A 25150-nucleotide genomic window follows, 5' to 3' on the forward strand; every position below is an offset into this window, starting at 1 on the left:
GTTTACGTTCATACACTGTAACAAATTAGTGGAGTAAATGCGGAGTGAATTTGGAGCGAATGCGGAGAGGGAGTTTATTTATTTAGATTATTCATAAAAAAAAACTCTTCGGAGTGAAATACAAAATTCTTTGACTATTAGTGGTGTGCCATCACATAAGTTAGTATTGAAAGTTAATTGCACGTTTTACTGATCAGAAACTTAAATACAAAGGAAGCATTAGTCTATGGAACAAGAATAGGCATCAATAAGAGAATTTTGATTCAAAGAAGTCAATTTCTAATTATAGCTGCATTTGCGATGATAATAAATAAGTCTCAAAAACAAACATTCGTAAAAATTGGAATTTTATTGAGGCAACCAGTTTTCAATTGTACGTCGCAGCAAGTAGAGTTCGATCATTCAATGATTTGAGATTTTATATTTCCGAAATAACGGCCACGGGCATTTAGCAAACGATGAAATTTTATTTTAAGTTCAATGGAAAACATTTAATTTTTTTAACCGCCCGATTTTTTTGTTTCAATAAAAAATATAGGTATAAAAAATACGAAACACGTGTTCTTTATTTCATTTTTCATTTTTTGTATTAATTTTTTATTTCAATTTTATATAATTTGAAAAAGATAAGATAAGAAAAAGATTAACTGTGCAGCCTTGGTGAAACCTGGCCAGTATAGCAATAAAAAACCTAAGGAAATGTCAAAAAACGCGTTATTGTTTAAATATGGCATAGCCAAACTATACCTCATTTTTCCTATCGTTCGTATTTTTCAAATAACTCGAAAATTAGTGCATAATGACGTATTTGTAAACGGTCGCAGCTGACGTAATAGAACAAAATTCAAAAAAATTATATGCGATTATTATAGAGGTATACTCTTTGATAAAAAAAATCTTAGTAACGTTCAAACTTAAAAATTTAATGAAAACGGTCGAATTTCGACCGCTGGGCGACCTCTAGTTATATTTATTATACAGGGTGGTCCCGATATAACCTGCCAAAAGAAATCCAGTAATAGGTGACGATGAGTAGAACTCATACACAAAAAAAGTTTCTAATAAAAGTCTTTTCGTTTTCGAGATAAAAATAATTGAAAATTTGGTCAAAATTTGCTGTACGCTAATGAGTTAATCGGTTTTAAAAAGGTAATTCTGGTTACTTGGCTGCAATTTCTTTAGCAACGGTACCTGCAACACCTATGACATTTGTCAAGTTTAATTTTAAATTTTCGAATCCTCCAAAAGGTTATGAAATTCACAAAACAAGAATACGCCGATTTGCATTTACTCTATGGCGAAACACGTGGTAATTCAAGACCGGCAAGGCGACCATACGGCGAGCGTTTTCCTGAAGGAGTCCTTCCGTCCCGTTGTACTTTTGTGGAGCTACATCCGTATTTATGTGAGGTTGGTTCTGACCATGATTTCTGACTGATTCCAATACGATGGCGTCCCCGATTCTCCATTTAACCCCTCTGGATTTTAATTTTTGGGACCACACGAAAGATTTGGTATACGAAGTTGAAATAAATACAGGAGGCCAACTCCAGAAACGCGTAACAGACGCCGCGAACCAGATTCGTAAAAACCCAGAAATGCTGAATTCTGTTTATTAAAATTGGTACCAGCGTACTCAAATGTGCTTAGATGCCAACGGAAGGCACACAGAACATTTATTATAAAATAATTGTTCTAGTCTAGTTTACCTTTCATTAGTTAGTAGATATTCTCAGTTAGAGTTGAAAGTACGAATATGTAAAGTGTAAATAAATTTATTCAATACATTATTTTGGCTATTTAACCACAATTAAGACGATACTCTTGTTACACAGTTCTTCCACAATTTTGCACACACTACCTCTACATTTATTTACACATTGAGGAACACCACTTTATTTATTACTCATTCATCTCAGTCTACAAAATCAGCTTTTGTACCTAAATAAGCTGGTGAATTAACGCACACAGTGTCGGTACAGCGTTTTCAATAAATGTCATTAATTTGATTTAGTTTGTCAGATTTGAGATTTGTCATAAACGATTCAGGTACCTATGTTGCTTAGATACTGTCACACTTACGAACACCAACAATTAATTCCTGAGTATAGTAAATTCAAAAAACTCCTGGACTGTCAGAATTACATTTTAAATAAAATGCTTGTTTTGACTGTACTTGGGTATAAAAAATTTTCACTAGAGTGTACCCACATCAAAATCTAGTTACAAAAGATATTTAGGTTATGTTTTGGTAATCTTGTAGTTTACGTCGCCCAAACTGCGCATCTCATACGCGCAGCCCCATAGACTCTGCATTGTTGCCAGATGTTAATTAGAATTGAACGCATCTTTTAGTTGGATGTGTACGACTCCAATACGTTTGTTAATTGATCTGTTTCCCTGGTTTAGTTTGTGTTTGGTACTTTTTTAACTTTGTTTAGAAACAATGGGTGGTAGAGGGGCTCCTGCACAGAATATAATTGTATAATTAAAATCACCGTCACATGATGTTAATTGTGAATTTTCTCTTATTCGATACAAATAAATAAGTCTGGCAACGCTGTAACACATTCAGCACGGTGCGCGAAGCGATGCGCAGTTTGGGCGACGTAAACTACAAGATTACCATCAAGTTTATAAAAAACACAAAAAAAAAACAGACAAACTGAAAACAGGTAAAAACTAACAATAACTAAAATTGAAAATCGCCTCCCATACCTGTCTGAGTCAGATTCCGCTAAGGATATATTGGGTGGAACATCTCTAATACCCACATAGTTAACCAATCAGTTTTAATTAGGTTTTCATTTTCACAATGCAAAATGCTGTTTCTCTAAAGTTGGGTTAAAATTAGAATCGTTTTTTTGTTGAAGGTATGGCTTTATAATATAATAATTTGTTATGGCCTCTTCTCTCGCGCCACCATATTTCGTTTTGAATTGTCCATTTTGACGTTTTTACAAAATATACGTAAATAATTTTGCAATTTATTTGACAATGTCAATTTAAACAAATGATTAGTTTGAAAAATCAAAAAATCATAGATACCGACCGGGCAATATGAAAATAACTAGTGATTTAACCAACCTAACAACTCCAATTTTGATTTTGACAGTCCAGATGTTTTTTGAATAGACTTTATATACCATTCACGATGTTTTGGCATAAGGGGAGGCTATGATTTCATTTTTTAACGTTGGATACATGTTTGATTTCTGTCATCTCTGCTGTCACGAAAGTGCCTGACATGCGGACCTATCAAAATGAACGTAACATATTGCCGAATTTACCGTAATCATAATTAAGCGACTTTAAGACGTATTGATGGTGTTTGTATTAGACTGCAGAACATATTTTCAGTAAGTTATAATGAAGTCAAGTTTTTTTTGTGTATAAATTGATTCCTGAAATTTGCCAATATTTTTGTAGATATTGGAAAGAACTTATTTCGGAAGATTGGGCAAAATTAATGTGAAATCTTTCATTTGAAAACGTTTTTCCTTTAATAATTTCATTAGGAGAATCTGACTCGGAATTTGATTGGGATTTTGAAGCAGGTAATGATGATCCAGAATTTTATAATGAAATTATGGAAGTTGAATAGTTTTGTTCTTTTTTGTCATAGACGATGGATGTGTAAATATTTTGTAGAAAGATTCGAATAAAGTAAGGCTTAATAAGTAGGTACAAGATTTTATACAATCTAGTTCTAGGAATGTTTTGGTTAAAATGAAGAATTCATTGAGAAGTTACTAACTGGTTGGTTAAGACACTGTATAGGTGGGTTATCTAAGTGGTGCATAAATTAACAGGAGCCACTTCGTCTTTCGGTCCCGGTCCCTACTATTCTGTAGTTTGTTCAAGTCAGTTTCCTGTTTTGTTAAATTGGATTAAAAATGTGTGAGTTTTGTTATATTGCAAACTAGTAAAACTGACAACAATGCACTTGACAATGACGCAGTTTATAACCTCAAACTTAGAAAAACATAACCTAATTCAACAGATAGCTTTACTGCCAACTTAAATGCACTTTTTCCATGGCCTCCCCTTATGCCAAAACATCGTGAATGGCATATACGGGGTGATCAAGAGAGACTGTTTAAGTTGGTAACCCTGGATCGTATTTTAAATCGTATAACAGGAGTAACTTCCGGTTGTTGGTGGCTTGTTATTGTTAATGCTATACCTATATCAGATATTTGTAAAATAAACCAACAAAACATATCCAGTTGCAGTGTTATAAATAACCGAAGTTAAAAAATTTCTTAATTGTACTGCCAACTTAAACAGTCCTTCTTGATCACCCGGTATAATCTATTCCATCTTTAAAAAAACGATAGGTTGCCATGCTTTAATTTTGTTAAATTGGCAGTACTGAGGAAAGTAGTAGTTATATTTCATTTTATTTTGGTTGTAAATCTTTTGTAACTAAATTTGAAGTGCTATGTTGCAAGATGATTCTAAAACAAAAAGTAAAGTCCATTCACGTTGGATTTTCCTAGTCAAGGTCAAATAATTCAATATTGTGGCGGTGTGATTTTTAGTTCAAAAATGCTTTAGCTGTGTATGTCACCAATACGGGCTGATAAAGAAACCAAGTCATTTGTAGACTGTAGAGGTTATGTTATTCGCTGTCAGCAAAGAAACAGTCATTTTTCAAATATTGTTCTTAAACTTTTTAGAGGATAATAGGTAATAATACATACATTTTGTAATCATTTGCACTAAAAATAGTGTCAGTTGTTCATCGGTATGATAGGATTAGGAACATACAATAGATACCTAACTCCTACCTACTGGTGTTGTATTTTTCTGCTTGCGTTGTTGATTAAGTGAAAAAACCCTTAAAGACTACATTTACTTAACCTTCTGCGACTAACATGAGTGATGAGGAACCAGAATAAGTTATAGAAATGAACAGGAAATTGTGTGAAGTTTCTTTCATTGGAAGCGATGGATCTAAATGATGGAACAAATTTGGCAATAAAATTTCAGTTATTCAGAGACACTTATACGTTTTGATTGTGGTTGTGACGTTTCAAGAATATATTGTTGCAATTGCATACCACAAAAGAAAGGTGTATTTTGATTTTTAATGATTTTTTTCTAATTTAATTTCTAATTAAGTACATATTACCTTTAAAATAACGTTGTATTGTTAAAACTGCCCAATAAAGGTCGTAAACAGATTATAATCATGTTAATACATACAATACATTAAATATTAAAGGATTCTAACTAATTAATTTTCGAACTGAAGCTATTTTTTCTTGAGTCCGTATTAGCTTGCGGGTTTCGTCACATTACGTCAGTTGTGGAAGGTTAACGCAATTTTAAAGTTAACCTTTTTTCTTTTCGCCATGGTAAAATCACCCAGGAATAGAATTTTATTAAAAAATCTGTGACTTTATTTTACACGTCAAACTAACATTCAAAATTAAAGACGTCAAATCGCTCTCAATCGCTCTATCACGAATAAAACACGATAATGTAAAAATTACTAGGAAAGGAGGCGCAGGATTGCAACATGACAACAATTTGGCAGGGAAAATCCAACGTGAATGGACTTTAAATAAAGTTATCAATAAATGTCATTTTGACGTTTTTCCAATTTATTTTAAATTAGACAACACAAAGTAATAATTTAAAGGGTTTACTACAAGTGCATAGTGCCAAAAGTTGTGTTTGTCGAGATAAAACGTAGTGTGTTGAAGGGCTAGACACATTTTAAACGAGATAGGCCCGATCTAAGTAATGATGCGATTATTAACAGATTGATGGATGGATATCTTCAATGTGAGAACAATGAATTTGTATTCGATGAAATCCTGAACTGTATAATTAATTTATAGGTGGGAAGATCTGTTATATATTGCATAATTACAAAAAAGGGTCTGGAGGATACTAGAACTACAAAAAGAGGAAAATCAGAAAAATGGAACCATTTTTTTAAAAGAGATCTGAACGAAATTATTCGTGGGCTAAACATTAGAAGATGATTCGGAATCTAATTTCATTCTGAAGATGAAATAATGGAGGAGGTTGAAGTGTAGATGTCTTTTAAAAAAAGTGATTCCATTTTGGAGAACTTATCCGTTTTCTGCTTGTTAAACTAAAGCAAGCGTTCTTGAAACTCATTCAACGACTAAAGCCTCCACCAGATGTTTACATTTTGATTTGTATTTTTTTTTCAATTGCTATTTTTAATAAAAAAAATGCTGGGTTCTCTATTAATTTCTTGTAATACAGTTTCAATCGATTCGCAAAAAAGCGGAACATAAGTATGGCAACACTGTGCCTTCAAAATTTTCAAAATTCCTAACCAAACTTTTATTCAGATATACAGCATCGTTTTTTTAAAGTTGGAATACATTATAGGTACGTATTTTTGTGGTCAGCAGCGTCGAATGGGTGTGGATAGGGGTTAATTTATCCCCATTATTTTGGACCTAACAAAATGGGGTTTTTTGGACTTGTTAGATCCTTCTAATGACCCAGAATTTTTTTGGCAGGTTATATCGGGACCACCCTGTATATTTAGTCACGAAAACGAATAGAATAAATGGCCAACAAAAAAGTTTTTTTAGACACCCTTAATGAAAATAGCTATTTATGTAACAAGTCAGTAAAGTGACACTTTATCGAACGAGTTTGCTGATTACGAGACGAGGTGGAGCCGAGTCGACAAGCAAATGAGTTCGATAGACACTTTACTGCCGTGTTGCATACAAGATTTCATCGATTACCAGTAATCGTCCAGGGAAGGTTTACAATACCGGCAATTATTTATCAAAAAATCAACATTTTCCGAATTTCTAACATCGACGTTAACAGGAACCGCCTTTTGTTCTTGACTGGTACTTGCCATTGAGATAATTTTTATTAAATTACCACTTACCTGGGTTAACGGTAAGTGGCAATTTAATAAAAAATATAAATCGGCAATGTTTAAAAACATTCAACGACTACCTACTGTTCGAGCTGAACCGACGCAACGTACACTTCTATTTTCTATTAAAAAAAAAAGCGTACACGTATTGAGGGCTACTGTAAATGGGGATAAAATTAATTAATCGTTTCCAAGAAAACGTATTACTGACATTTTGTATGTACAGTTGCGGCCGTTGAAATTTCAGACAGGAAAGATTTAAACACTCTGTATAAATTCCGAAATTTGATTAGCGTAAACAGGATTTTCATCAAGGATTATAAAGTCAGTGTCAGTATTTGACATATTAGGTCAGAATCGTGCGTAACTTTTGAAATGCCGCAATTATCTGATTTGCAAAAATGTGTTAGACTGAGGGACGGTGTGAGTATAAGAGCCATTGCGAGATAAATTAATGTGGATAATGTTTGAGTGACATTTTGAGAAACATCACTTTCAATACCATTTACAAAGCCAAAAGTTTGGCGTTGTCAAAGTGTCTGAGTTTTCAACGGCCGCAACTGTAACCTATGTCAAATGTCTGAACACTGTTTTTTATAAATTTTTAAATTGTTGTTAGATTGTTGAGAGTTGCCTTTTTCCATAAATTTGTGAGTAAAAGTTTGAATTGTGTGTGTAGTAATTGGTAAATACTTGCCTAATAATTAATAAATAAGGCAAAACATTTAGGTATACACATTAAAATCTCTGAAGAATACATCGATCAAATCCAGCTATCATCACGGGTTTTGTTACAGATTTCTAAGTAACAACAATTAAAAGATAGGTTTACGATATGGCAATCTAGCCAAAATTGTGCTCACTACTTGTACACTACTATCGCTGGGCACAGATGACAGAACAACAGATCCAAAAATTAAAAATTTGAGTTGTGTAAACATTGTCTTTTTAATAAAGGTAAATGTAGACATAGGTTTGATTTTTTGTTTAACCAATAAAACGGTACGTTTATCAACACCAACCTCAGCAGCAATTTTTGGTCAGCGATGGTAGATGGTAGGTATAGTTGGAGGACAAGATATTGGACATGTCTTATGCAGGTCTTTATAACCTAGGTACTAATACTTTTATGAGGCTTGGAACTTTTGGGACAGCCCGTTGCTATTGCGTATTGAAGGTTCAGAAATGGGCTGTATTTAAACATTTCTAACTGGGGGTTTTCAATGCATTTTTTTGTGTTCTGCAATTTTTGCGAAATTATAAAAAAATAGGTCGCACCGATTAGAGTTACCATAAATGTCAATTTTGATAATAATAATTTAAAAATTAATCGTCCAACACCAAATTTACATTAAAATTTTTTGTTTGCTATTCAACGTAGGTGCCGGAAAATCCAATATGTAATTTGTTATTTTCGGCATAGTCGGCTTGTTTTAAAAGCAGCACACCAATAATAAAGTTGCAACTGTGGAAAAATAATGGAAATCCGTTTAGCGAACTTTACCATTGCTTGGTCAACCACTAGGCAACAGCCTTGCCGGATCGAAACCACTTTTAAATTATTATTGATACAATGTCCAACGGGATTAAAACCAGAGATTAAAACCCAATTACAGGACAAGGAATGAAAGCAAAGAATAAAAATTGAGGTTGAAAAGGAATCTAAACTTGCAAACTTTGGAAGTACCTATGCTTTTATGTGACCTAAAGTGCAACCAAATACATATATCAATCTCGTTCTCTATGGAGGTATAACTGCGAAGCATAAAATTTAGGGGAGAGTTGATCAAGACATTAGTCTGAGAGGTTGATAAATAATAAGTGTTAGAGCTTCTCGCGTTCCTCCTTGGAACTTTTAAAGAAATTTGTTGAAGAAGGGAAATACATTCTTGAACAACATGTAAAACTTTAAACAGAAACAAGACCGAATGTTCTGTTCTTCTTGTAATAAGAGAGGTTAAACCAACCTTATTCAACAATATTTCTTTAGGACAACTTCTCTGAGGATAGGTTCCTTCGGTCAGGTATAGAGCACTTTTTAAAAATCTCCGCTGAACACCTTCCAATTCCGAAATGTAAACATTGTACATGGGGGACCATACGAGAGAAGGATATTCAAGTTGAGATCTGACCTAAGTGACATACAGAAGTTTTAAAGTTTCAACGTCATTAAGTTCTCTCCTGTGGTTCTCTCCCATTACGTATAACGAATCTCAAGGACCTAAACGCAGAACATACAATGGTGCCAATGTGATTTTTGAAGGAGAGTTTAGGGTCAAAGATGACGCCAAGATCACGTATGACTCGAGGTCTTTCGAGGTAAGTTCCATTGATGTTGTAGCTGAGTTGTTGTATTTTTCTAGTAAATGACATCACATAACACTTAGGTGGATTTAAAAATAGGTTATTCTTAGTGCACCAGCAGTGAATAGCATCTAGGTTACTTTGCAGACGTACACAGTCCTGATGTGATTCAATTTTGCAGCAGATTTTCAAGTTATCAGCGTAGAAGAGAGTGGAAACATCGATTATCTACGTCAGCTATATCATTTATAAACATGTTAAAAAATAGAGGACCTAGGACTGAGCGTTGGGGTACACCACAGTTTTGTTTAAACAAGCAGGATTTAAGCCCTCCCACACCAACGAAAAGAGTAACCTACCGACAAGATAGGAACCAATCAGTCTTATGAGAGAGTCAGAAAGCCCAAAGTTTTCAAGTTTACAAAGAAGAATCACGTCCACCTGCCGTTGATCATCTAAGGTTTCAGACGGAAACTGCGAAATGGTAACAAAATTTGTCTCGGTTTAACGTTTTCTAATGAACCCATGTTGTTTAGGCGATAGTATTGCGCTAACATGATTATAAATTAGCATAATATGCAACAGATGTTCAAATATTTTTGAGAAATTGTTAATTATCGCTATTGGTCTAGGTATAGAGTTAAGCCGGCCTGAGATATGTCATTTGGTGGGGGTGCGCGAAGACGGAAAACAGTCGGACGAGTCCATCTTTCGTAAAATAGGGGTGTTCAACAGATTAAAAATCAGCTGATTTTTTCAGTGACCGGTGAACGAGTAAAAGTTTCCATTTAGCTGTTTTTTGAGTAATTTAAGTGATTTGTCCGCGCAGATTTCCCCCACCAAATGACATATCTCAGGCCGGCTTAACTCTACTACAGGGTGTTTATAAATGTCTGTGATCGCGGTTTGCTATGAAATTAGATTCATACAAATGGTAACCAGTACTATAATAAATTTGAGGTTAAGTGTAATCTGACAAAAAATGTCAGTGCAAAATGTCAATGCCATCAATGTTTTACCCTTTTACCAATAAAGTGATAGCCGTAGTATAAGTGGTAGGTGAACGTGAAATAGACTTATCCATTTCAGGCATATTTGATTTCTGTCAAGTCTGTCTTAAGCCAGGTTGAAAAAGAATGAAGGTTAGAGGAGGAACCATCTCTAAAAAAAACCAGGATTCATCTGGTCGCGATGATAGCACCCTAGAAGAGCTTAGGAATACCAGATGAACATACGAATGGTCAGAAAAGCAAACGAGAGTAGAGGAGCAGATCAGTGGATTTAGACTGAAGTGCCAATCTCCGCAAAGAAATGTTTGGATTATCTTCAATTCTTTCGCGGATATCTTCCACAATGTCTTGAGCAACTGGTGGCCTACCTGAAGACTTGCTTTTTACGACGCTCCCAGTTTCCTGAATGCGTTCTAAAGTTCGTCTGATTTTCTGACGTAGACAATGATCGTCACAATGGTAATCTGGAAATCTGATACGGAATTGATCGAGACAAGGCTCGACAGAGTATGCCCAGACACCATCGTTATCTATACCGTTCCTAAAATAAACCTCTAAAATGAATTTATTTTGTTCGAATTCCATCTTTCACAATCTGTCTACTTGACGTATAATTATTTTGACGTGCATTGCTAGTCAAGTTCACGATTTTGTAGAGAATCGCCCTCAAATGTCACATGATTTATATTGACAAATCACAACTCCGAATTGTTTGAATAGCAACCAATCACAATTTAATTAACCCGAAATTTTCCCTAGGGAAAATTTCCGATATAATTGACCTAGGGAAAAAAATTTTCGGGCGATTCTCATATATAATATACCAAGGGACAGATATATTGCCGGAAATTTTTTCGAGCAGTCCTGACAGACGAGTGTTTGTCGCAAGAAAATTACACGAGGGCTTCAGCCCGAGGGTAATTTTGAGCGACAAACACGAGTGTTGGACTGCAAGAAAAAATTTCTGGCGATATATATCTGTCCCGAGGTATATTCGGAAGAGAATCGCCCTCAAATGTCACATGATTTATATTGGCAAATCACAACTCCGAATTGTTTGAATAGCAACCAATCACAATTTAATTAAGCGGAAATTTTCCCTAGGGAAAATTTCCGATATAATTGCCCTAGGGAAAAATTTTTTCGGGCGATTCTCTTCCGAATATACCTCGGGACAGATATACAGGGTGTCCCAGAACTCGCGGATCAAACTTACAGTGCGTTTTCCTTGGTGATAACTGAAAGCAATAGCGTTGAAAAAAAAGGACAGGGTATAACCGATTTTTTGTAATGAATAATTAAAGTTGACCAATCAGAAGGACGCTGTTAATTTGAATTTCACGTAAATTTAGCCAACGGTTTGAATTGCCTAGCAACATAATTCTAGTAAGAATGGTATGGAATTTCAAGTAAATGTTTGGGCAACTGTGAAGATTTTGACAACGTCAAGTTATAATTTGATTCGAAATTGTCAAACTTCGTATTGAAATCATGTATACAGCTGCAGAGTATGCCGAAATGCTCATAATTTATGAAGAGTGCCGGGGCAATGCAAGTGAGGATGCAAGGGAATATGCAATACGTTTTCCACGACGTTTGCCACATCCAAATTATAACGTATTTCTATGGTTGGTGTACCGTGCTCGAGACACTGGGTCCTTGGTGCCTACCTGACAAGCAATTAGTGGTCCCCCGCGAGAAGTTAGAACGCCAGAGACCGAAGATGCTGTTCTTCAGTCCTTTGATGACGACGGTAGAAGAAGTATATTTGAAGAACTATATTTACCGCGAACCTATCAATATTTTAGAAGAACTAAATGACCAAATTCACGAAACACTGGCTACTGTTATTCCTAATATGCTTAGACTGGCAAGGGTAAAGGTGGTCATTTTGAACACTTGTTATAAATTATTCTTTTTATTTTGCATGTTTCTTATTTCATTTGTTGCATTCTACATCATTTAGTTAAGTATAAAATTTGACCTTAAATTTTTACTAATAATGATGCTAAAATAAATAGGTTAGTTCAATCCAGTTTTGTCTTCTTTCTTTCAGAACTGCCACTGTGCTTGATCTATTGTTCAAAAACTACGTGTAACTCCAGCTTTTTGCAATGTCAAGAATGTTCCTAAAAGTCTTTTCTTTCATTTCGATGATGAAAAGTCCCGCTCGTGTATAGCTGCGCTAATACGTTGGAGATGCAGAGTGTATGCACAGGAGTCAGGATAAATTTCTTGGGATTCCGATTCACTTCACAGGCCCTGCATATTTCACTTTTTACTAAGATTTTTAAGGTAGTAATATTACTTACTCACTTGACGCTACGTCGCCATTTTACCTTTCATCAACAAAGGTTCAATTCATCATATCCCTCTCGTCAATTTCCCATACCCCTCAAGGTTACAATTGCTCTGGAAATTTTCACTCATAACAAACCATATTATTTCATTCATTTTCGGAAGAAGAAACTTCTTGCGTTCCCTGATTTAGATTCTATACATTTGTTCACCTGCCTTTGGCGAAATTTCCCATTTTTGGTTATTTCAAAAGTAGCTGTCACTTTTGACGTCTGTTTCGACAAGTTGACCAGACAAATATTGAAAATAATTTTATTATTCATCGAATTATACGTTGCTTGGCAATTGAGGGAAGGTACTTAATTTTCTCATAAAGGGAAAATTAGATCGAGCTCTATTGGTCAATTTGATTAATTCATAACTAAAAAGCTGTTGCACCCTGAATATTTTTCTAAACGTTTTTTACCTTCATTACCATCAAGGAATATACAGTTTCAATTTGATCCGTGAGTTCTGGGACACCTGTATATCGCCAGAAATTTTTTCTTGTAGTCCAACACTCGTGTTTGTCGCTCAAAATTACCCTCGGGCTGAAGCCCTCGTGTAATTTTCTTGCGACAAACACTCGTCTGTCAGGACTGCTCGAAAAAATTTCCGGCAATATATCTGTCCCTTGGTATATTATATATGAGAATTAGCTTTTTTCAAAGGCAACGTGATAACAGACATTTATAAACACGCTGTATTTAGGATTTTTCTCCTTTTTTATAGAGAGATTTTCCACTGACTAGGAAATGTGCACGTTTTGAAAACTTGATTGAACAGAATTAACAAGGGAGTCGAGAAAACATGAGCACAGTCTCTTATCAGAAAGGCAGGAATAAAATCAAGTCCATGTGGACTACAGTCTTTTTATGGCTCTGAGAACATCGCTTTCAGTTATTGAAGAGACATGAATAGAGTTGACATTCTAGAGGCTAGAGAACGAAGTTTCCATTTTTACGGAGTTATTGCTTGTAAACAGGCGCGGCTCGTGATGAAATAAAGCGGTGTTCTGCAAATTTGTATATAAAGTTTACCAGTTAATTTATTTGAATTGAATTGCGTACCCTTTACACTGCTGATGCTGGTAAGATTACAGTTGTCAGATTCACTGCGGTCGGTCTCTACACATTACAAAATTTCAAGTACGGACCATCAAGCTGCAAACATTCGGAGCGTGCCGATGCGACCGATATCCGGTATTATTTACGGACAAGCCATAAACCATTGGGTAATTGTTCACTTTAACTACTTCTGGAATTTTCGCGTTTTTTCCGACTAAACAGCCTCAGGACGTCCTCCTACATCGTTTCCCACCAGTCAAACCTTGTGCAAATGAAAATTTTCCTTACCCTTTAGCCTTTGCAGTTATACTAAGACTTGGCGCGACCTTGAAACACAACAAAAGAGAAAAAAAGGCATTTGCACAAGGTTTGAATGGTGGGACACGATCTAGGAGGATGCCCTGAGGCTGTCTATCCAGAAAAAACGCGAAAATTACAGAAGTAGTTAAAGTGAACAATTACCAACCATTGTAAGGGGCAATCGGCTTACACCGGAAACCCACTTGCTCCACGCCATGTCACACTAAGCTACACGCGCTACGCGACGGAAATGTGCAGAAATTTAACAAAGATTTGAATGCAATGCGTACTCATTTGTTCCATGCTATCCGACAACACGCGACACGACGTCGCTTGCCTCCAGTTGCTGCACTTTTGGAACCCATAAAAGTGTATGACGGGTTGATGGTATTCAGTTCTTACCACCACACAGTGCAGACAGCTTAGATGGAAAAATGAAGGCAAATTTTGCGTTGCGTCTACGCCGTTGAGGGCTCTACGCTCCACAGTCAGAGAACAACCAGTGGTCAGTCCGAAGCGAAGGCGCTGAATGCAAAACGCACCAAACCCAAATAATCAAATTAAGACATGCAACAGTTATATTCTTCGATAAAAATAATCAATTCAAAGTACGAAATAAAAGTGTAGGTACAAATACAAAAAAGATTTTGGCTAGTAAAGTATTTGGTGATGCGTTGCCTCACCTGCCTACTCACACAGGTCACTACAGACTTTTGATCGGCCGACAGTTTAGTTGGTTGCTTAATGAGTTATTAACGACCAACTAAACTGTTGCCTGATCAAAAGTCTAGTGTGCAGTATCCTGACCATCCTGACCTTCAGTACCAAGTACAGTGAGAAGTGGCTTAATTTTTTTTTTGCACTGGTTTTATTATTAGCAGCGGCGGCCCTAGCCCTTTATCAGGGTAGAACGGATTGTCTTGCGGCGCCCTTTAGTCGACAACTTCGAATCAATTATAATTCAGTTTCTGGTACAATCAGAAATTCGACCCCCACTACTAGACCAGCCTAAATCAGTCCGAACAGTGATTTATTAGTCATGAGTACTCTTCAGCTTTTATACAAATGAATTCAATAGGTCTACTAAAACTTAATAATAAAATTGTTGCAGTTCTATCGCAATTTCTTTTTATTGTTCAACATTTACATTTTTTGCAGCTTCTTTGAAAATAAAACCTCACATTGTAAAAATGAAGATATAAAATGTACAGAACTTTTAAATAAAGATATAATTGATGCCAACAAGTACTTTTATAATGTTGAGATACATAAATATGTAATATGCACAAAATCCAGATTTATAACAAAAAAGCACTTGTTAAAATTGTACATGGATGTCACACTAGTGTTAACAGTTATAAACAAATTATACCTAAGAATGAGACCAATTGAAATCATACAAATTCAACTGGACATTATTTGATGGAAGATTATTGACCCATGTGGACATCAGATCTAAAAAAGACTAGTGTTATGAATTTCTACAAATTAATAAAAGAAACATACGCCATCAACTGGATCTGCTTCATCTGCTGAACTAATATCATCACCAAATTCAATGTCTTCATCAAATCCTTCTTCAACAAATGTAACTGTTTCATTGATCCTTACAGATTCTGGGAATTCACCATATGTTTTCAGATTACGGGCTTCATCCGGTGTGTACTTCAAGATAACATCTGCCTTTGCATCTTGATAATCTCGTAAGCCAATCAGAATAATATCACCTTGATTAATCCACACCTGAAATTTGAAATAAGAAAAAAATGTTCCTTAAAAATTTGATGTCAAGAGTTCCATGCCTTCTTTCTAAGTTTCCCTCGTATGTGACATAACCTTTTCACACCATCAAAGCACATAGCTTCTAATCGACCATTTCCCAACATTTTTGTGACTTGAGCATATTCTTGGCCATCTTCTTTAAAAACTAATTCACGTTTTTCTGTTTCATTTTCATTTTTACCCCTTCTACGGTTCTTACCTCCCTTTCCTGCAAGATATTTTTATAACTTATGTTCATGAAAAATTAAATGTCATTTAATGAACTTGACATTAATAACTTTAAATATAGTAAATCAACTGAAATTATTACAATAATATTTTTAGTTTCAGATATGTGCAATTATTGCAATAATTATTTATTGTAAAATATGTAGTAAGTGTCAATGAGTAAAAAGCTGAAACGTGTAGTGTTCAAAAATGCGTTACAAACTGACCGCGTCCTTCGCGAAACTTAAAAACTTACCTTTATTTTTCGGCATGTTTGAGACTGCTTTTCAATAACTCCAAATACTGTTGAATTCGAAAAAAATTATGTACGACTTGCAATATTTCACAAATAATTTGCCTGCCTGCTGGCTAGTGATGTTCAGGCAACGCAAAGGATTATGGGTAGGCGCTGGCTGCGCGCGCAAGATCTTCTTCCGGCGACTTGATTCTCGAAAAGATTTTTATTCGTGTCAAAGATGGATACCAATCCTGACGTTGCTGAACACGAATCCAGTGCGAAAAGAATAAAACTCGATCTAAGAGAGTCTAATATAGGTGAATTGTGCAATGGGGGAGATTTTTCTAGTTTTTCCACAACAACAGGCGGCCCGATTGACATTTCTGAAGGTAAAATTTGTAAAATATGTTTGGTTGTTTAGGGAAAATTTTTCATCCAATATGGCGACGAGAACAAAGGCGATTAGCAGACATTTTGTAGGCGTGGTGCTATAGGATCGAAATGTCTGAAGTCTGAACGCTTTTATTTTTGATAATTTTCAAAAATTACTTGCATGTCAGACGTTTACCAGTCATGGTTAATCATTTTGTCAAGATTATGTGGAAAAAATTAAGAAATAAATTCTCCATCATTTTTTTAAATTTAGTGGTTTTATTTACCTTATTTCAAGGTCAGAATAGGGAATTTTCCCTTCGTGTAGTTTTTTAAATATAAATTCACACAAGTTTTTTAATAAGTTTAACACCAACGTTTTCCTTGTTGCTGAATAATTGTGATGTTATGCGACTTCTTGAATACAAAAAATAAATTAAAGAATTTGTTGGTTACTTGTTAGTTAATAATCAGAAGAGGTTAAGTTTGTTTTTGTGTCAAAATCACGTGTAGTTCTGAACTCTACAAACAAGGAAATTGACTAAATAATTTATTTCAATTTGCCTAGTCGTAGATGTAGTGACTTTCAGAATGAAGCTTTAGTTACCTAAGCTTATTCCATAGGTATATTTATGTTTTTATTAATTTTTTTTAGTAACGAACGATGAGAAATTCGGTATAGTGTGAAGATTGAAGGATATAATTTTATGAAATTACATTTATTTTAACCTTGGGAATGTAAAAGGAGTACAGTGTGTTGTCATTTTCATATATATTTTGGAATTTTTTATTTTACTAGAAAAATGTGAATCATAGGTGTACGTTTAAAAAAAAATTTACCAAGTGGAAAAATGACAATAAAGGTCCGGATCTTACTCTATACCAGGGACCTAGGTTAATTTTCTTGTACTTCGTTACAAATTTTAAACCCTCACAAAAACTAGTTGGTCAGATGCATAATATGTGAAAAAGAAATCACCCTCTGAAAATAGGGACCTTTTACGTTAATATCTCTAAAACTAAGACAAACGGGGAAACATTATACAAGAGTGTGTAAATGAAAAAAAAATTGATCTAATGTTTTTATTAAATTTTTGTTGAATGTATGTTTTTTTTTCTTTATATGTTATGAATTTTGCGTTGAAATTCAACATGAGATTAAAATTGGGTTCTGAACAACTGTTTGTACTAATTTCTTTTGGTGTTTCTATTGCGAAGCAAAATATCGAGAATTGGCTCAATTTGTGAGGTCGTAAGCGGCTGGGTTGACAACCTAAAGATAACGAAAATATCTTCACGTTAAGTGCGACTTACTGTATCTATAGTTGTGAAATATTTTTAATGAAGCAATAAAAGAAGTAAGAAAAAAAGAAGATATAGTAGTAATAAATAATAATAATAAGCACTGCACTATTACTTGATAGTAATAATGTATGTACTCCGGCAAAATTGCCGTGCCGCCGGATGGCGGAGGGATAGTATAAATAAGAATAGATACAATTGTGATTTGTTTACTAACCACATAGAAACATTATTTGAGGTGTCCCAAGGATCACAGTTCGGTCCGCCATTGTTTTCGTTATTTATTAACTATATTAAAGACGACTTCATCATTAGCAGAATTTTTCTCTTTGCAGATGACTTGAAAAAATTTACTCACATTTCAAATAAGCACACTAGCGGCCATTAATTTGGAAACACCGGCCTAATCTAGTTTACTGGATATTTCTAATATTTGATAATGTAAGCGTTATGTCATGAACTCATGTCACTTATGTCATCGTTGAGCGCATTCAACAGACTGTCGCAGCCGAAATTGATATGTCAGTAACATTGTCAAAGTGACAAACAATTTACAATAGAAAAATCTTGGTGTTTCCAAATTAATGGCCGCCACTGTACGTCTGATCAATCCATCAATCTGTACAATGAACTAAATTCATTAGCAACTTGATGTATGATGTATGATGTATGTATGTATGTATGTATGATGTATGATCGTGCGATTTAGCTGCAAAACAAATGCCCACTGCTATTTATTTACATTTCCCATGTAAATAACACAAAACTAGAAAATGTTTCATACTGCTATGATATTGGAATGACTCTGGACAGACAGTTGACTTACTCGCTGGACAGTGACTCACCTCCAAGGCGAGTAAAATGTTAGGTTTCGTCGCAGACTGTCTTGTTCATCTATTACTATTGTGATCTTCACACATGTCAACGTAACAATCCCACTATCGATGGATTTGCAGTATTATTGCGTTGTGGTTTGGAAATCCTTTTATACTGGGTGCCCCAAACTTCGCGCAACAACTTAGCAGTACGTTGTTAAATAGTGATTAAAATATCAGGTAAAAATGATGAAAAAAATCAATCTTCCTTTTTGTAGAAGATATGGATGGACCTATTTGTTACACTAAATGTGGCAACATTTAAAAACATTCTATTATCCTAATAGTCTGCAGCAGCAGGTAGCCACCCACCCCACGCCAAGGGTTGGAAAACCTTCCGTCCTCATCCTGAAAGTAACTACATAACATGTTGTATCCATGGAAATAAGACAGAAAAATCAAAGCCATGTTGCCATACGTTATTTGAGGCACAACCAACATAAAATCACTTCTTGGAAAAGCTGGAAATAATGAAGTAAATAATTTCAAACCTGATCACACAATCATTCAGAATTATTACAGCATTGGCTAGTAAAAAACAAATAGTCTAAATTTTCTTTAATATTTAAAATAAACGAGATCAAAGCTGCACCTTTTGAGCCCCCATATCTTCAAATCTAAAAGACATAGAATTTTTTAATTTTTCAAATAAATCTCTAATATAAGTTGACATTTCCCTACTGAGTTGTTTCGCGAATTTTGGGGCACCCAGTAGAAAGTAATAAAAGTAAAAACAGGATAGTCATTGCAGCAAAAGTTTGTGATATGCAACAGTTTTTGTAACAACTGTTACACCTACTTAGAATTGATCCCTCTTGTACAGAATTATTAGAAGAAAGTGATGCCACTAAAATGTATCCAAATTTATTATGCCCGTTTGCTTTGCTCGTTGGATGTTAAGTACTTATCTCTTCGAAATGCAACAAGGAATCTCCCGCTGTAGAACTCTTTACGGATATAATTTTCCAGTTTGTAGATTATCGAGACTAACGCTTCTATTGAATGATGAGCAGCTTGTGGATATATCATATTCAACTTTTAAACGACTGGTGTCACCAAATTTTATAATTAGTCAATTTATATGTATATTGTATTATCCCATTTTGTACTTACAAAATGGGATAATACAATATACAACCACTTGTTACGGTCGTCTGATGCACTTATTATTATACAGTGCGTGCCAAAAGTATGAAATGAGGCTCGTGTTTTCTTTCGCGTTGAGTTTTTCGAAAAGATCTCGGACAGGCAAATTCATTTTTCTTCTAAAGGAAACATTTTTTCATAATTTTCTTTTTCTGGCCCTTCCCGTCTTCGCCCAATGATAAAGAGCTTCTAAAAATAAGTGAGAACAGAGTCAATTGCTTTATGGATGTAATATCCTTGGGAAAATGGTTAGGTATTGATACCCAGCTGTTACGGCGCAATAAAGCAATTGACTCTGTTCTCACTTATTTCTAGAAGCTCTATATCATTACCACTTTATTATGCCGTGTATCGTATATCATCTTTGGAGTGATGGTTCCTGAGAATAACGATGTTTAAAGGTCAAAATACGTTGGCGGTTAAATTCCGATGGACATTTTCGGTATCAGCAAATTAATTTTGACATCAGCAAACTAAAACAACGAATTAAAAGAACGTCTACAATGCACATTTTTGAATCTGAATAATCTTCCAACAAAAAAAGGCATTGCCATTTTCTTCTTGGGTGTACGCTAACGTTTTTAAAACACAGAATGAACATTTTGGTGAGTTTTTGGATGGATCGGCCTTATTTCATTCCGAATCAGTTCTTTCAGTTGCTCAATTGTAGCTGGCCAATGAAAAATCTAATGGAGTGAGATTGGGAGACCGCATAGGCTACTCAATTAATCCTCAAATCCCTCTTTACCAATCTTTAATTATGCACTTATTTAGGAGGGTTTTTAATTTAAAAAATGTGCATTTTGGACGTTCTTTTAATTTATTGCTTTGTTGGTATCAAGATTCCTTTGTTGATATGGAAATATCGAAATTTAACCATGTGAGTAGTAGGTATCTACTTCTTATTAAGGAATTTTATTTTTAATAAACATACCTTCAAGGGCAGACGGTACTAGGTAGTCTCTCTTGGACGAAGTGCACGTCTTCTCACTAGGAGATGTCAAATACTAATCCTCTCGTTATTAGTATTGCCTATTGTAAAACGTTAGAGTTTTGAGCCTAGTATACATCTCGTATCAACAAATTTACGACTACATATTAAACAACATAAATTCCTTGATCATGAGCTACTGCCAGTTTTAATTGTGAAATTAAAAAGTATGTACAGGTCGCAAAACGTAGCTTGATACTTGGTAAATGGATCCGCAGTGAAATTGTGGGAAGTAGTGGGGAGAGACCCTCTGTAAATGAAACCATGGGAGGATTTTAGATCTTTCTTGCAAGTCGGATTTCTCATTCTATCTGCGCATCTCAAGTATCAAGCTAGGTTTTGCGACCTGTACTTTTCCTAATATTGTGCCTTCTATTAAGTTTTTTGTTAAAAAATCAGCTAGTGTTGATAATTATAAAAGATTAAACACAGTATATGTACATACATGTCATTGAACGATGAAATTTTTGATCTACATATTTAATAATTTAATCAATCTATTTTATAGGAATATCAGCAGACTGCGATTCAGGATATGAAGCATCAACGTTAGAATCTATTCCCACGTCTTCACATCAAACTTCACCACACACAGACCCAGGCGATGTCCCGGAGAGTTTATCAAGCCTTTCAGAAATATTTTTGACACCCTCACGAACGGATCAGGCAGATATATCTCAAGACAGTATCGAAGCCGACGACGACAATGCTTCTACAGTGAGTGAAATAAGTGGATTATCTGAACTCTCGGGACAAGATTGGAAGCCAATGGCAGGAAGTATGATTTGGGTATGTTTTTGTATATCATTTACAGCAAATTATAACATTCTTGCGTTAAATAGATACAGAAACAAATGCAAAATGGTGTCAATCCGCGTACGCTATTAAGTGATTTGGGTGTTGATTTAGACCAAGTACCTCAATATGTTGAAGAAGTAACTCTGTGGAAGTTAATCATCAATATGTTGGCGGAACCTCCACGAAGAAACAAGTTGCGACATGTTAATACTTTGGACGACGTAGTTCGATTAGTGAAAGGTTTGTCGATTTTGTAAATGGGAAGTGTTTCTTTTTTAACATTTACCTTTGGCAGGTGCTCAAAATATAATCGTATTGACAGGAGCAGGCGTGTCTGTTTCTTGTGGAATCCCAGACTTCCGATCTAGAGATGGTATTTACGTTCGACTGGCAATAGATTTTCCAGATCTTCCAGATCCACAAGCGATGTTTGATATCAGTTATTTTAGTCAAGATCCCAGACCATTTTTTAAATTTGCCAGAGATATATACCCAGGCAAATTCAAACCAAGTCCTTGTCACAAGTAATGTTTAAAAAATACATTGAGAAAATATAAAGTACATAGTTATTGTTTTTTGTAGGTTTATAAAGATATTGGAGAAATATGGTAAATTGTTGCGTAATTACACCCAAAATATAGATACTCTAGAAAAAGTTGCAAATATAGAGAGAGTCATTGAATGTCATGGTTCATTTGCAACTGCTACATGTACAAAATGTAGTCACAAAGTCACAGCAGATGCTATTCGAGAAATCGTGTTAGCTCAAAAAATTCCATTATGTGAAAAATGTCATCCGGGAAAATCTTCTGTTCCTTGTTCTGACGAACATAAAGAAAACAATGAAGAAATAGATTATAAACAACTAGTGTCTTCAGGTATAATGAAACCAGATATTGTGTTCTTTGGTGAAGGACTTCCAGACACATTCCACGAAGCGATGGCTGAAGATAAAACACAATGTGATTTATTGTTGGTCATAGGAAGTTCATTAAAAGTTCGACCAGTAGCTCTAATTCCAAGTTCATTGCCGGCACATGTTCCACAAATTTTAATTAATCGAGAACCTCTACCACATTGTCATTTTGATGTTGAATTATTGGGTGATTGCGATGTTATTATAAATCATCTGTGCCATTTGTAAGTTGTGTATTTTTTAAATTTATATTTTAATATGTGCCGAATATTTTAGATTTGGCGGAGTTTGGAAAGAAGGCGTTTTTGATGAAAATATGTTAGAAGAGGCATCACATCTCCTTCCTCTGGAAGAAACGGGCTTTGAAGCGACCACTAGTATAAGCAATGACCTTTGTTTTCCTGAAGGTAGTGTTACAAATAAAACCGAGCCAAATTGTACAGATAAGTTAGAAAAAGAAGGACAGCCATGTATATGCAAATATAATGCTAGTACAAAATGTAGTTCCTTAACAGTAGCTAAAGACGTAGAATTTAATTGTATGTGTAGTGCAAGTTACAACAAACAAACGTCAATTATTAATAAGCAATCCCTGTTGGATACAGAACTTGTCAATTCTTTAGATGTAAAAACTGTTAAAGAACGCCACATGTCTGTTGATTCAGCCAGAGATTCCGGTATTGGTGACAATTCCAATTTTACCGATTTGGAAACGAAATATGATGATACGTCGGATGAAAATCCGGACTTAAATGATTTTAATACATGTAGGATTAATCAGAGTAATTTTCACAATACATCAGAGAATAACATTAGTTCTCAATTTAGTAACATATCGAATGATACTTTAAATGGTGACAACAAAATGAATTCAGCATGTTTTGAGAGTACAAACACTTCAGATCTGAAAGGTTTCTGGCAACCGAAAATTAAGAAAAGTCTTGCAGATCGTTTACCATCACATTCGTTCTATTTAGTTAAACCCAGTCGATATATTTTTCCTGGTGCGGAAATTTATTATGATCCTGATGAAAAATTTGGCTACTATGAAGGTTCATCTAGTTCGGGTAATTCGGATAGTGAGTCGGAAGGTGAACCAATCAGTAATCAATTCTAGTTCACTACTTAATTTGTTTTTGTTGTTAAATTCTTAAGGATTTCGTTATCGCCATATTTTATGAAAGATGATCATAATTTAAAAATTGCGGAAATGTAAACTCAGAAAGTCGCATTCATTTGGTAACACTTTAAAGAACTAATGACATTTTATTTAACAAATGAATGCCCTCATTAAAGGACAATCGTAGCGTCGTATTTCCATTTGAATAATTATGAAGGGATGAATGTATAAGTTTTACTTCTATTTTGTATTTCAGTTATAAAGTCTAAGCGTAATTATAAATGTAAATGTACGTTGACTATTTATTCACTTGAGCCATTTTATATTTTTATGTATAACAAAGGAATTGTGTTCACTTTCATAGTTTATGGTTTTATTTTCGTGGTATTTTTTAATTCACAATTGTTGAAATGTGTGTGGGTATGTGTATGTTTGAAACCTCAGGGTGCATTCTTCTAGGGTTTATTGCGTGCAAGCTACATAGTGGTGTGAATGGTGAAACAGAAGAAATTTAATGATCTCTAAAAATGTATTGTGTAAGAGCAATTTTTCTAGGATTACGTCTTTTTTTAAGATACTTGGAAAGTTTTGTTAAGTCAAACGACTGATTATTGTAGTTTTCATACTTGAGATTCTTTTTATTGTAATGAGTACCTAATTTTTTTCTTTAGTTATTAAAACTTGTAATAATTAGGATTGATTACGTTACTGTAATCGCGCAATATTTAAACATATTCACTAACTTTAAGTCTTTACAGAATACTTCTACTATTATCATTTGTAATGCTTTCAGATTCTGGAGATTTTTTAATCTAAGAATTGCTCTGTATCTGTATATTAAAATTGTTATAAAAGTCTTATGATAATATAACTGTATATAGAAAAGTAACTTTAAAATTCAAATCAGAGCTTTATCCAAAAACTTTTTGTTTTAATTTCATGTATGTATTGTGTTTTTCGTTCAATGTTCTTTTTTTATCAAATTGTATGCATTATACAGATATATTAAAGAAAGGTTTATTTATTTTTATACATTATTTATTTTCCGAAATATTGTTTACGCATTTATTTTATTCTTTTTTGCTCTGATATATCGAGTAACAAAATATGTTGTCAGTGTTCCATAAAGAATAATTGACAACACATTTAGTTTTAATGGTTGTGCACAAATCATATTTTTTATAATTAAATAAAAAAAGTTTGCTTTAATTTTACTGAAACCGTTGTAAAATAACTAGTAACACTTTTCTTTTTAAGATAACTTTGTATATTTTTTATTTTCAGTGTTAAATTATTCCATCATGTCATCTTTTTTTTTGTTAATATATTTCATCGTCCGTTTCTTATTATTTTGAACAATGCCTATTTGTGCAGTGTTGTTATTATTAGTTCTGTAAGGTAGTATTAAGATTATTATTTTTGTACAAGTATTTATTCTCAGTTTATGGATACAAGTTAGTATAGAAACAGTGTAATTAAAATCGTTTGAGTAATTA

General features: G+C 34.3%; 2 protein-coding genes and 1 long non-coding RNA gene across 3 annotated transcripts; 2 read left to right on the top strand and 1 right to left on the bottom strand.

The window, feature by feature from the left end:
• The first annotated feature begins 8281 nt into the window (after window positions 1-8281).
• LOC138136624 (uncharacterized) lies at window positions 8282-12234 on the top strand. The gene is made up of 2 exons (XR_011161372.1): window positions 8282-10248; window positions 10304-12234. It is a non-coding gene; the product is annotated as an uncharacterized lncRNA (long non-coding RNA).
• A 2784-nt stretch (window positions 12235-15018) lies between these two features.
• eIF1A (eukaryotic translation initiation factor 1A) lies at window positions 15019-16293 on the bottom strand. Its single transcript, XM_069055808.1, has 4 exons — window positions 16153-16293; window positions 15710-15897; window positions 15414-15650; window positions 15019-15362 (listed from the first exon to the last, which is right to left on the bottom strand). Exons 1-4 carry the CDS (start codon window positions 16166-16168, stop codon window positions 15357-15359), a joined length of 447 nt encoding a protein of 148 aa, XP_068911909.1. The 5' UTR covers window positions 16169-16293; the 3' UTR covers window positions 15019-15356.
• A 79-nt stretch (window positions 16294-16372) lies between these two features.
• On the top strand, window positions 16373-24684 carry Sirt1 (Sirtuin 1). The gene is made up of 6 exons (XM_069055556.1): window positions 16373-16523; window positions 21329-21609; window positions 21663-21858; window positions 21914-22142; window positions 22201-22758; window positions 22811-24684. The coding sequence occupies exons 1-6, from the start codon at window positions 16373-16375 to the stop codon at window positions 23649-23651; spliced, it is 2256 nt and encodes a 751-aa protein (XP_068911657.1). The 3' UTR covers window positions 23652-24684.
• The last annotated feature ends 466 nt before the right edge of the window (window positions 24685-25150 follow it).

The sequence above is a fragment of the Tenebrio molitor genome, chromosome 1 (genome assembly GCF_963966145.1).
Source record: "Tenebrio molitor chromosome 1, icTenMoli1.1, whole genome shotgun sequence".
Taxonomy (NCBI): domain Eukaryota; kingdom Metazoa; phylum Arthropoda; class Insecta; order Coleoptera; family Tenebrionidae; genus Tenebrio; species Tenebrio molitor.